Source organism: Oncorhynchus mykiss, chromosome 22 (assembly GCF_013265735.2).
Source record: "Oncorhynchus mykiss isolate Arlee chromosome 22, USDA_OmykA_1.1, whole genome shotgun sequence".
Taxonomy (NCBI): Eukaryota; Metazoa; Chordata; class Actinopteri; order Salmoniformes; family Salmonidae; genus Oncorhynchus; species Oncorhynchus mykiss.
In genome coordinates, this window is record NC_048586.1 from 10438798 (window position 1) to 10452049 (window position 13252).

The following is a 13252-nucleotide window of genomic DNA, read 5'->3' on the forward strand; positions in this document are numbered from 1 at the left end:
GACTGACAGTCAGTTACCAATCATTGTGTAAACCAGCAGTACACAGCTCCAGTCCTCAATGCCCACACCAGCATGCACTCTCCAGCCAATCAATAAAATTCATTGATCAATTGAGTGCAGAGGACGTAACTGAAACCAGCAGGACTGCAGAACTAGACTCAATCAACCAAATGTATTTATGAAGCCCTTTTTACATCAGCCAATGACAAAAAGTGCTATACAGAAACCCTGCTTAAAACCCCAAACACTAATTTAATTTAAATTTCCCATGAACACCCATCTGTTAAGTGAATTTTTCAGCTTTTTTGTTGGTTTCTAAAACAATCTGTAGGGAACTCATAAACAGTGTGGTCATGACAGGATTATTATAAGAAAAATCCATCTGAAACAAAAATCTAAGTAAAAAAATAGGACTAAATCAAATCAAACTTTAAATGGACTTTAAATAAAGTTGAATTTGATTTAGTCCTATAAATTTACTTACATTTTTTGTTGAGATGGAGACGTGAATCCAACAAATCAATTATTCATTTGTAGACAAACTGGAATTAAAGACAGACTACGTCAGTGGAACAGTTGGAACTATCCAAGCAGAAGATACCTCTCCTTCAAACATTGATACTTCAAGAGTTTAGGATATTAAGATGATTCTGAGAAAAATGGCTTTAAAGTTAATTGGTTCATTGGTTCATTGGTTTGAATAGTGTCAGCAATTTGTATATTGCCCAATCCTGCCCAACAATGCTACCCAACCCTTTATTTTTCTGATAGTGGATAAAACATTGAAAATCTGACATTTTTTTAAAGATACAATTTCAACATATTTTATACAGGGTTTGTCTATGTTGAAATGTCAAAACAATAGTTAACATTGATACATTTTTAAAAATCCAATGTATTTTTCACGTAGATTCCACGTCACAATACCTTGACATTACGTGACTTTCCTATTAAATTAAAAAAAACGTCAGTGTATCTTATTTTTTTCTGTTGAAATAGAGAATATAAAAAATAACAAAGAAAAATGAATGTTTCACAAATATATATTTTCACATCCAAAGAATAAAACACATACAAATTACACCCATACAGTCAAGTGGAGTCAGGGTGTGTAGACTTCCAAATATATATACACAGTACATTTTTAACATACAATACAGACATTATCCTTGAAAATACTTTTCTTCGTAGTAAGTGCTACTTCAAATGTCAAAGTCGTCTAATATGAAAACACCTCTGAATACAGTTTTAAGATATCATTAAGTTCTTTAATAAGAAACTGTCCTGCAGTCCACGTCACATTCTAACAAATGTTATGAAACAGGATGCATGGAATTTACTTGCCAGAAGTACTGGCAGCTAATATAGAGATTTATCTGAGAGTTGGTATTGACATGTCTTCTTGTCTCCATGCCACACTACACACACACACACACACTTGAGCTGTGTAATAGTATCTGTTTAGTTACCAACGCTCACTGTATGATTATGATTATAATGTTCAAGTGGTAGATGCCTGGGATGGCCAAAACAACTTTCCTTGCTGGAATTTACAGATGCAATTCAGGCATCATTCACCCTCTATCAGAGTGCAATTGCAAAGTGGAGGAATGGCTTTGTTTGTACCCTTGTGGAAAGCTAGCAGAAATGGCAGAGACAATTCATTTGAATGTCAGTCCGATGGCTAATGATCAGTAAAAGCATCAAAATTGTAAAAAACAACTTCCTGCTGACAACCTCCCACACACTTCTATATGACAGCTGCTTCATATTTGAATGCCTCGTATACACCCGTAAATACAGTGTAAATATATACAGTATATGTACATAAAGCACTCACCTTAATTGCATTTCTGCACTGCAAGATTTACAACATACAAAAGTATGTGGACACCTGCTTGTCAAACATCTCATTCCAAAATCATGGGCATTAATATGTAGCTGGTCCACCTTGCACTCTTCTGGGAAGGCTTTCCACTAGATGTTGGAACATTGCTGCGGGGACTTGCTCCCATTCAGCCACAAGAGCATTAGTGAGGTTGGGCACGGATGTTGGGCATTTAGGCCTGGCTCGCAGTTGGCGTTCCAATTCATCCCAAAGGTGTTCGATGCGGTTGAAGTCAGGGCAAGGTGCAGGCCAGTCAAGTTCTTCCACATTGATCTCAATAAACCTTTTCTGTATCACTTTGTGCACAGGGGCATTGTCATGCTGAAACAGGAAAGGGCCTTCCCGAAGCTGTTGACATAAAGTTGGAAGTACAGATTCGTCTAGAATGTCATTGTATGCTGTAGTGTTAAGATTTCCCTTCACTGGAACTAAGGGGCCTAGCCCGAACCATGAAAAACATGGTTCCTTCGCCACCTAACTTCACAGTTGGCACTATGCATTCTGGCAGGTGGCGTTCTGCTGGCATCCACAAAACCTAGATTTGTCCGTCGTACTGCCAGATGGTGAAGTGTGATTTATCACTCCAGAGAACGTGTTTCCACTGCTCCAGTGTCCAATGGTGGTGAGCTTTACACCACTCCAGCTGACGCTTGGCATTGCACATGGTGATCTTAGGCTTGTTTGCGTCTGCTCAGCCATAGAAACTCATTTCACGAAGCTCCCGACGAACAGGTCTTGTGCTGACATTGCTTCAAGAGGTAGTTGGAACTCGGTTGTGAGTGTCACAGCCGAGGACAGACAATTTTTACTCACAAAGGGCTTCAGCACTAGGCAGTCCCGTTCTGTGAGCTTGTGTGGCCTACCACTTCGCGACTGAGCCGTTGTTGCTCTGAGACGCTTCCACTTCACAATAACAGCACTTACAGTTGACCGGGGCAGCTCAAGCAGGGCAGAAATTTGACGAACTGACTCTTTGAAAAGGTGGCAACCTATGACGGTGCGACGCTGAAAGTCACTGAGTTCTTCAGTACGGGCCATTCTACTGCCAATGTTTGTCTATGGAGATTGCATGGCTGTATGCTCGATTGTATACACCTGTCAGCAACAGTTGTGGCTGAAATAGCAAAATCCACTCATTTTGAAGGGGTGTCCACATACTTTACATAATCTGATTGTGAGTCGTTTCCAGCATTTGGATGAAAACAATCATTTAAAAAGTAGTGAAATTCACATGAATGATTCCGATAGTGAACAGTGGAAATTATATGGAATTTAGAATATATGAACATACAGTATGTGCCAGACATATATTACAATAAACACTATGTTTTACCCTTTGCCACTGAGGGGAATGTAAGGTTTAACCTATAAATATTTATTCCGTAGATTTAAAACAGTGCCAGAACCAAACTTCATAATTGAAGTAACATTCAGTTGTACAGGACAGATATTGGCATAAATGACGATAGTTGATAATGGTAAAGCATGTACCTTTTCAAAAGTTATTAACTACCAACATGGGACTGCACTGTATATCTGTGTAACTTTGCCCTTAACTTGAGCTTAAATTCAGCTAGAGAAACACAGATAATAGCCTCAGAGAGCCTAGTTCTTAGTGGCATTAATTGTTGTGTATAAAAATAGCCGACAAGGGTGGTTCTTGGCTTGGCATATCACAAATAATACTTTTGGGCAAACACCCAGGCTTTATCTGAACTGATAATATCTTAATTTGGATTGTCAAACCTCCTTTTTACATTGTTTATGTACAGTCATGTTAAAAGGACTGCGTAACACTTGAATGCTTTAAGATAAATTACCAGAATATAAACATTTGGCTTCCTCTGAAAAGCAGCAAAGAAGCTTCATACATGGATACTTGAAAAAGTTTTGCAAAAAGTGATTCTCACTAAGCTGATAAAACAATTAAGTGCCCATTTCAATGTGTTAATCAAAGGTAAAAAAAAACATTTTTTTCCCCAGTGCGTATACAAGTGGCCGAACGTTTCTGTTGTTAATCCCTTATTTCTCCCCTCCCTCGGTTAACCCAGGAAACCTAGTAACAAACTGCAGCCTCCCCTTCCCCACCATTCCGAAAAAGAGTCATCCTATCCTCAGGCGAACGGGTTCTCTGATTTTAAGATGGAGGTCTCGATGTCGAGGCAGGCCCCCTTGCCGTTCAAGTGTTCTGTGTGGCTGTCGATGCTGTAGCAGCCCTGGACCTCGGTGATGGACGAAGCAGTGTACGAGGCAGACCGCATGGCATCTGAGTGGGCGAAGGTGCTTCCAAACTGGATACGGTACTGGTTCCAATGTCTCCTCAGAACCCCTTGCACCTACCAAGACACGATGTTGACCATAAGATTCAGCACACAGAAAATAAATCAATACATTTAGTAATAAATGACTAGTAATGAATGAACCCTAATTGCAAGACCATATCCTCACACAGTGTTTTCCTGGCCATCTCCCAGGCATTCACAATTACCATATTAACCCTTGACCACTTCATCTGTTACATAAAGCAACCCTAATCCAAACACAAATAACACATTTGGTAAGAAACCCTCTCAATTCAAGGAAACGTATAGTATTACGCAGAGTCATGAGTGCATAGAACTCCCTTCCATCTTATATAGCATAAGTGAACAGCAAACCTGGTTTCAAAAAACAAATAAAGCAACACAGCCTCTCCCCCATGTGACCTACTTGTTGTGTGTATGTACTGACAAGTACAGTTGAAGTCGGAAGTTTACATACACTTAGGTTGGAGTCATTAAAACTTGTTTTTCAACCACCCCACAAATTTCTTGTTAACAAACTATAGTTTTGGCAAGTCGGTTAGGACATCTACTTTGCGCATGACACAAGTAATTTTTTCAACAATTGTTTACAGACAGATTATTTCACTTATAATTCACTGCATCACAATTCCAATGGGTCAGAAGTTTACATACAAATAGTTGACTGTGCCTTGAAACAGCTTGGAAAATTCCAAAAAATGATGTCATGGTTTTAGAAGCTTCTGATAGGCAAATTGACATCATTTGAGTGAATTGGAGGTGTACCTGTGGATGTATTTCAAGGCCTACCTTCAAACTCAGTGCCTCTTTGCTTGACATTATGGGAAAATCTAAATAAATCAGCCAAGACCTCAGAAAAAAAATTGTAGACCTCCACAAGTCTGGTTCATCCTTGGGAGCAATTTCCAAATGCCTGAAGGTGCACGTTCATCTGTACAAACAATAGTACGCAAGTATAAACACCATGGGACCGTCATACCGCTCAAGAAGGAGACACGTTCTGTCTCCTAGAGATTAACGTACTTTGGTGCGAAAAGTGCAAATCAATCCCAGAACTTTATCTCTGGTCTGATGAAACAAAAATAGAACTGCTTGGCCATAATGACCATCGTTATGTTTGGAGGAAAAAGGGGGAGGCTTGCAAGCCAAAGAACACCATCCCAACCGTAAATTACGGGGGTGGCAATATCATGTTGTGGGGGTGCTTTGCTGCAGGAGGGACTGGTGCACTTCACAAAATAGATGGCAATATGAGGAAGGAAAATGATGTGGATATATTGAAGCAACATCTCAAGACATCAGTCAGGAAGTTAAAGCTTGGTCACAAATGGACAATGACCCCAAACATACTTCCAAAGTTGTGGCAACATGGCTTAAGGACAACAAAGTCAAGGTATTGGAGTGGCCCTCACAAAGCCCTGACCTCAATCCCATAGAAAATGTGTGGGCAGAACTGAAAAAGCGTGTGCGAGCAAGGAGGCCTACAAACCTGACTCAGTTACACCAGCTCTGTTAGGAGGAATGGGCCAAAATTCACCCAACTTTTTGTGGGAAGCTTGTGGAAGTTCAACAATTTATTGGCAATCCTATCAAATACTAATCGAGTGTATGTAAACTTCTGACCCACTGGGAATGTGGGAATGTGAAGCTGAAATAAATAATTCTCTCTACTATTATTCTGACATTTAACATTCTTAAAATAAAGTGATGACCCTGACTGACCTGAGACAGGGAATTTTTACTAGGATTAAATGTCAGGAATTGTGAAAAGCTGAGTTGAAATGTATTTGGCTAAGGTGTATGTAAACTTCTGACTTCAACTGTATATAGGGGACAAATCAGAGTGCTAATAAGTCTCAAACCGTAAATGGTTTCTCTTCATTATGCATACCTCTGCTTGGTGGACATTTTCTGTGATGGTGTCCCTTTCTCTATCCTTGTCTTTTGAATGGATAGACAAGGAGTCTGCAACGGTAATAGTGGCCTGACCGCGAATGGCCCTGTCTCTCTCAGTGGACAATCGCCGGAAGGATTGGAGAAGACTGAACGGTAACCGGACCCCCCCCCCCCCCCCCCCCCCCCCAAGGTGTATGTAAACGTCCGACTTCAACTGTATGTGTAACTGACAGATGCATACACACACTACATGTTAATGTTTTTAAATGTATGTAAATTGTTAAGTATTTTGTCTCTAATGTATTTTTTGTTATACGTCAGACCCCAGGAAGACGAGCTATCGCTATTGGCTATCGGCTAATGGGGATCCTAATAAATCAAATCGGCACTGCTCATACCACTCTATGGACTGTCCCGTGACTGTCTCTGGATGCCTGCCAATGCTTTAATGATCTTCAATCTGAGAGAATAATCTCCAGAAGCCCACAAGCTCCCATGAAATGTTCTGGAAGGTCAACTTCCCCAGATGCATCCCCAGGTCAGGTCACCTCTCGGGGAGGGTTTGCACAGAGGAAGTTGCCTAACCTTGGCTTGATCGCACAGGCAACTGAGGACTCAAATGTACAGGGGGGGAGAGGGTCGCAACATTTCTGAAAAGGTCCCAAAATGTCCTGTGAATAAGCTGCAAGGGAATCCTCCGACCTAAAATTCTATATCTGGGATTTCAGAAAACCTATAAATTAATGTGGGTCAGAATCTTACCTCTCCGTTGAAGAAGCAGAAGATGGTGGCTACCAGCAGACCCTGAGAAAATAAACCAAACAAAGGAGCCCAGTCAGTGCATATCGGTTATAAACCCATCGCTTTAACGCCCTGGGAGAATGTCTCAAGCTCTCAAACACCCAAAACAGTCAAGCCGTGGGGCTGATTTTGCCAACTTTGATGCATTTTGGCAGCGGACTGTTCGAGGAGCATGTAAAACTAGGGTGAGAGAGAGGTACAGAGAGAGAGAGTAGGGACAGAGAAAGGCGTTGTAATGTATTATTTATTGAGCTGATTCAGCCTGGCACCAGAAGGCACTGACTGTACCTCATCATGAGTTGCAGCATTCAACCCTCCTCCTCCCCTGCCAGACAATGACATATACTTTCTTCCACAGGCCATGAGATAAAGACACGGGAGTCAAAGGCTAATAAGGCGCCGACCTGGTCTTAATCCAATAATAAGAGACGGTGGCTGCAGATGACTACTTCAGTTTTATTGTGGCAATGGGAACGTTACTGCTGCTTACTTCAGAAGGGGTATGGTTCTCTTTTTCTCCCCCAGACACCTTAGTATGCACTTACCGACAGTGTGTCACTCTGGACAAGAACATCTGCCAAATTACCATGTACAACATACACGAAAGTCACCCTAACCTTGGTTGGAAACATGAAAGATACATTACTGTAAGCCTAGAAATGTATAATGTTATAGTCATATGTGAGCTAGGGTAACTAGCTCACATATGATAGTAGATAGTCTTACCTGATAATGCATTAAGATGTGCATGATGTAGTCGTAGATCTCAGAGGAGACCCGTCCCTCTGGTTTGTAGGGCAACAGGACGTACTGGATCCCCAGGAGAGGTACCAGAATCAGGGTGGCGCGCACCGCCTTCATGTAGAGACTGGACTCAGCCTGGTGGGTCACCTTCAGCTTGGTGATCAGGACACGCACAATGTTCAACAGGAAGAACAGGTTCACCTTGAAGGATATAGAGAGAGGAAAAGGCCACATTTGTCAGAATATAGCAATTGAGAGGATATGTTTATCCAAAGAACCCTCAATCACCATACATAAAAAACAAGGAATACTGTTCACGACTGTAAGCAATAGTGTGTTTACTTCTTGATATCATAAAATTGTGCATTATGGGTAATACATACGTTTCTGAACCACGGATGAGTTTATTACTGGAGAGCAGATTAACATAACATTCATTATAATTCTCAAATTGACTAAACAAGGAGAAATCAGGCAGAATTCCTCAAATAAAGAAACATCAGCACATCTGATAAGACATGCAGCTCTATACCAGATTGGACCCAAAGAAAATAATTGCAAACTACAAGAAGATGCTTGATTGTCCGGTTTCCTTTGAAGTCAGACCAATGGTTTTATCAGGTCATTCCTAGAATGCCAAAGGCACGTTGTTCTGCCGAATGACTAATGGGCGGGTCACTAATCTATCAACCTACAGGATAGTTCTGTGAAATTACTTATCTAGATATTTGTTTCCTGGGCTAGTTGAACAAAAACAAAGTGTGGTCTCTTTTTGTCCATAGACTACGTTCAAGGTAAGGCAACAAAAATGGAAACAACATCCTTGAACACTGCAACCCCTTTCCACTTAAGTTTGCACTCAAGAGAAGCAGGAATATAGATAGTATTTGCATGTACCTAAATGTACTACAGACTTACCAACAGAGCAGCACAGATGGGCCCATGGATTATGTAGAGGAGTGAAGTGTTGGAGCTTATCCAACAACTGTAGGAGGGGAAGAGACAAATTAGCATTCAGGGTCTGCCACCTTCTTTTATGGTTTAAATTAGATTTTTACAAGAGCTGCTTACAGGAAACATATTCATAAAATTGGATTGAAAGCTCTAGAAGTGTGCCAACAGGATTCTAATAGGCAATGGATACATGGTAGGGAATACTTGTAGCTGTAATAGAAACTAATTACAGCAAGATGTATTATGCTGTATGAATAGCTTGTAGTTGAAGAAATGATACATTCACTGAAAACAATTGTGGTACAAAATACAGTATCTGAACGTAAACTCACTTGTCATTGTAGTAGTAACTGCGAGCGATTGCATGTATAGATGCTGGAATTAGAGGAAAGCCTGAAAAACAACAGACATCCATTGTCCGTGACAAACAATGTTACTTCCATGAAATAACATCCAAACTTCACATCAAAATCATATACGGGTATACAGGGGTATCCCCAAAAACCTACCCCAGCCGAGAAGATAGTACCACATCAAGTGCTGTTTCTCAGCAAACACAGCAACAACGATGAGGGTGTGCAGGTATATCCCTTCACAAAGCATCCAGAAATAGTTGCAACCAAAAAGATAAAGATGGATAAACTGGGACACTTTACAGCTTGTCTGGAAAAAAAGAAAATAAGGATGTTGCACATGCAGTTCTTCTGTGCTTTACTCTTTGAATATCTCTAAAGGCAGCAGCAAATTAGCAGTGTGTATACTGCCATTGCATTGGTGTGTGGCTGTAAAATATACACATCATAATACACATATAAAATGATCAATCACATAATATCCATCCATCCACCCACCCACCCACCCATCCACTTACAGGGTTTCTTTGTACCAGCTCCTGGTTATTCGCCACAGCGGTCAGCCAGATGATGGTAATGACCGAGTTCAATACAAAGGAGAAGAAGAGGTTTTTGTGGAGAGTGATTCGTTGACAACTTAAACTCCTACACGAAAGGGGAAAAGGTGTAGACTTTTTCATTGCGGCGTTAAAAACCGAAAGTAATTTGGCATCAACTGTCCGTGTCTAATAACAGATCCAGGAACAAAACCTTTGAATATTCAATCTTGTTCTATTGTTTGGTTCATTTATACTCACTTGAAATAGAAAAATATTCCCAGGGAAATTAATAGGGATGTCAGGGATAAGCCATGACCGATGAGGGCCAAGTAGAATAAATTCATGGCAGTCTGAAAGAGAATAGACACAATAAGCCTCATATTGCCCTAGCATATTACTGTATGTGTTCTGAACTCCCTAAACCCAGCTATATAATGGCAATGCATTGATGAATCAATACAAAATTATAATGCAAGTCCCATAGCCCTGATAATCAAAGAGCAAAGAGTATTTGCAAGTACTTAATGTCCATTCAATCAAAATAGCCATCTGAAAGTTTCTGCAGGAGGTCAAAGTGACATTCCTCACATACAGCAAGCACTTGCGTTTAAATTAAAGGAACATCCATTTTTGAGAGTTGTTGTTTTTTGTACCGCAACGTACCATTCTGCCTTCATTAGTATGCTCGTTGCATCGTGTGTAGTTGGTCCATGTTCGGTTGCTCTCGGGATGCAGAAACCAGTGGCCGTTGTCACTGCATATTTTTGTCACCAATTCTGTAGAGCATTACATCAAAATGTAAGTAGATGAATCTATAAACACATCAAATACAGTATTCAAAATGCAGACTTGAAGTTACTTTTTCTGAAGTCATCTTTCCTCGAAGTAATATAATTTGCAAGTGCTTTTAAAGCAACAAGGCTTCTGAAGCCTCTAGGGCAGGGCTGCCCAAACCTCTTCCTGGAGATCTACCGTCCTGTGGGTTTTCAGTCCAACCCTAACACACCTGATTCTACTTATTAGCTGCTCAACAAGACCTTAAAAACTAGCATGAATCAGATACGCTAAATTAGGGTTGGACTGAAAACCTACAGGACAGTAGATCTCCAGGAAGACGGTTGGGCATCCCTGCTCTAGGGCTTGATTACAAAGGAAAGTACATTGGAAAAGGCATTTGATCCGTCCTGGAGAGACAGCCTATAGGGAGGATGTTAGGGACCTGGCAGTGTGGTGCCAGGACAACAACCTCTCCCTCATTGTCAGCAAGACAAAGGAGCTGATCGTGGACTACAGGAAATGGGGGGGGCGAGCACGCCCCCATCCACATCGATGGGGCTGTAGTGGAGCGGGTAGAGAGCTTCAAGTTCCTTGGTGTCCACATCACTAAGGAATTAACATGGTCAACACACACCTATACAGTTGTGATTGGGCCACAACTGTGTGGGAGGCTGAAAATATTTGGCATGGACCCTTAGATCCTCAAAAAGTTCTAGAGCTGCACCATTGACTGGCTGCATCACCCTTGGTATGGAAACTGCAAGGCTCTACAGAGGGTGGTGAGTACGCCCCAGTACATCACTGGGGCCAAGCTCCCTGCCATCCAGGACCTCTGTACCAGGCGTCAGAGGAAGACCCCAAAAATGTTCAAAGACTCCAGCTACTCAAGCCATTGACTGTTCTTTCTGCTACCACACAGAATGCACTACTTGGGCTCCAGAGTGATGCAGCGGTCTAAGGCACTGCATCTCAGTGCTAGAAGTTTCACTACAGACCCTGGTACGATTCCAGGCTGTATCACAACCGGCTGTGACTGGGAGTTCAATAGGGCGGCACACAATTGGCCCAGCGTAGTTAGGGTTTGGCCGGGGTAGGCCGACATTGTAAATAAGAATGTGTTCTTGTTTGAACTGCCTAGTTAAATAAAAAAAAACAGTGCACCAAGTCTGGGACTGTGAATAGTTTCTACCCCCACTGCTAAATAGCTAATCAGATGGCTACACAGACTACCTGCATTGACCCGTTCTTGCACTAACTCTCTGGCATTGACTCTATGCACACACACTGGACTTGACCCACACACTCACACATACTACACTGACACTCCAACACACACATACACTTTTTTTGCACAAACTCTCCTGCACTGACTCTATGTACACACACTTCGAGTTCTTAGGAAACTATGCAGTATTTCATTTTTGTATTTATTATTTCTTACATTGTTACCCCAGGAAATCTTAAGTCTTTTTACATACAGCCGGGAATAACTATGGGATATAAGAGCAATGTCAATTTACCAACATTACGACCAGGAATACGACTTTCCCGAAGCAGATCCTCTGTTCGGACCACCACCCAGGACAATGGATCTGATCCCAGTAGGTGATCCAAAACAATGATGCCGCAGAAGTGGCAGATGAAGCGGCCACCTGGTCAGGTTCCGTAGACGTGCACATCGCACACCACTCCCGAGTATACTACTAGCCAATGTCCAGTCTCTTGACAACAAGGTAGACGAAATTCGAGCACCCAAAACCCTGACAAACTTTTACAGATGCACAATTGAGAGCATCCTGTCGGGCTGTATCACAGCCTGGTATGGCAACTGCACCGCCCTCAAACGCAAGGCTCTCCAGAGGGTAGTGCGGTCTGCACAATGTATCACCGGGGGCAAACTACCTGCCTTCCATGATACCTATAGCACCCGATGTCACAGGAAGGCCAAAAATACCATAAAGGACATCAACCACCCGAGCCACTGACTGTTCACACCCCTACTACCATCCAGAAGGCTAGGTCAGTACAGGTGCATCAAAGCTGGGACAGAGAGACTGAAAAACAGCTTCTATCTCAAGGCCATCAGACTGTTAAACAGGAATCACTAACTCAGAGAGGCTGCTGCCTACATTGAGAACCAATCACTGGCCACTTTAATAAATGTATCACTAGTCACTTTATACAATGCACTCTAAATAATGCCACTTTAATAATGTTTACATATCTTACATTACTCGTATCACGTTTTACTGTATTTTAGACCTCTATTGCACCTTGCCTATTCCCCTCTGCCATCGCTCATCCATATATTTACATGTACATATTCTCATTCACCCCTTTAGATTTGTGTGTATTAGGTAGTTGTTGGGGAATTGTTAGATTACTTGTTAGATATTACTGCACTGTCAGAACTAGAAGCACAAGCATTTCGCTACACTCGCATTAACATCTGTTAATCATGTGCATGTGACAAATAAAATTTGATTTGATTTTGACTGGACTCTACCCACACAGTCACATATACTTACACTGACACCCCCTACACACACATACACACTACATAAACCCACACACATGACACATGCACATACTGACGCCATACACACACACTCACACGCACTTTCACACTCACCACATACCCTGCTGCTATTGTGTATTTTCTATCCTGTTGCCTAGTCACTTTACCCTTACATATAGCTACCTCAATTACCTCGTACCTCTGAAAATTAACTCGGTACTAGTACTCCCAGTACATAGCCATGTTATATTAACTCTTTATTTTTATCGTTTATTGTTATTCGTTATTCACTGTGTATTTATTCCTTGTGTCACTATTTCAATGTATTTATTTTTATCTTTATCTTTAACCCTGCATTGTTGGAAAAGGACCCGTTAGTTAGTAAGCCTTTCATTGTTCGTCTACACCTGTGGATTACAAAGCATGTGACAAATAAAATGTGATTTGATTTGACATGATGTGCAGGCCCTTGTTCCAGC

At 41.5% G+C, this 13252-nt stretch overlaps 1 protein-coding gene across 5 annotated transcripts in view; it reads right to left on the minus strand.

Moving 5' to 3' along the window:
- Window positions 1-877: 877 nt before the first annotated feature.
- Window positions 878-13252, minus strand: part of calcrla (calcitonin receptor-like a) — a 58503-nt gene continuing 46128 nt past the window's right edge. For all 5 annotated transcript variants that reach the window (XM_021578897.2, XM_021578894.2, XM_021578892.2 and 2 more), the window contains 9 exons: window positions 10142-10254; window positions 9737-9828; window positions 9458-9584; window positions 9096-9249; window positions 8919-8979; window positions 8551-8617; window positions 7615-7833; window positions 6850-6891; window positions 878-4224 (listed from right to left, as the gene is read on the minus strand). In XM_021578897.2, coding sequence (XP_021434572.1) covers window positions 4003-4224; window positions 6850-6891; window positions 7615-7833; window positions 8551-8617; window positions 8919-8979; window positions 9096-9249; window positions 9458-9584; window positions 9737-9828; window positions 10142-10254 — 1097 coding nt within the window. In that variant the 3' untranslated portion in view covers window positions 878-4002. The remainder of the gene's footprint in view (window positions 4225-6849; window positions 6892-7614; window positions 7834-8550; window positions 8618-8918; window positions 8980-9095; window positions 9250-9457; window positions 9585-9736; window positions 9829-10141; window positions 10255-13252) is intronic.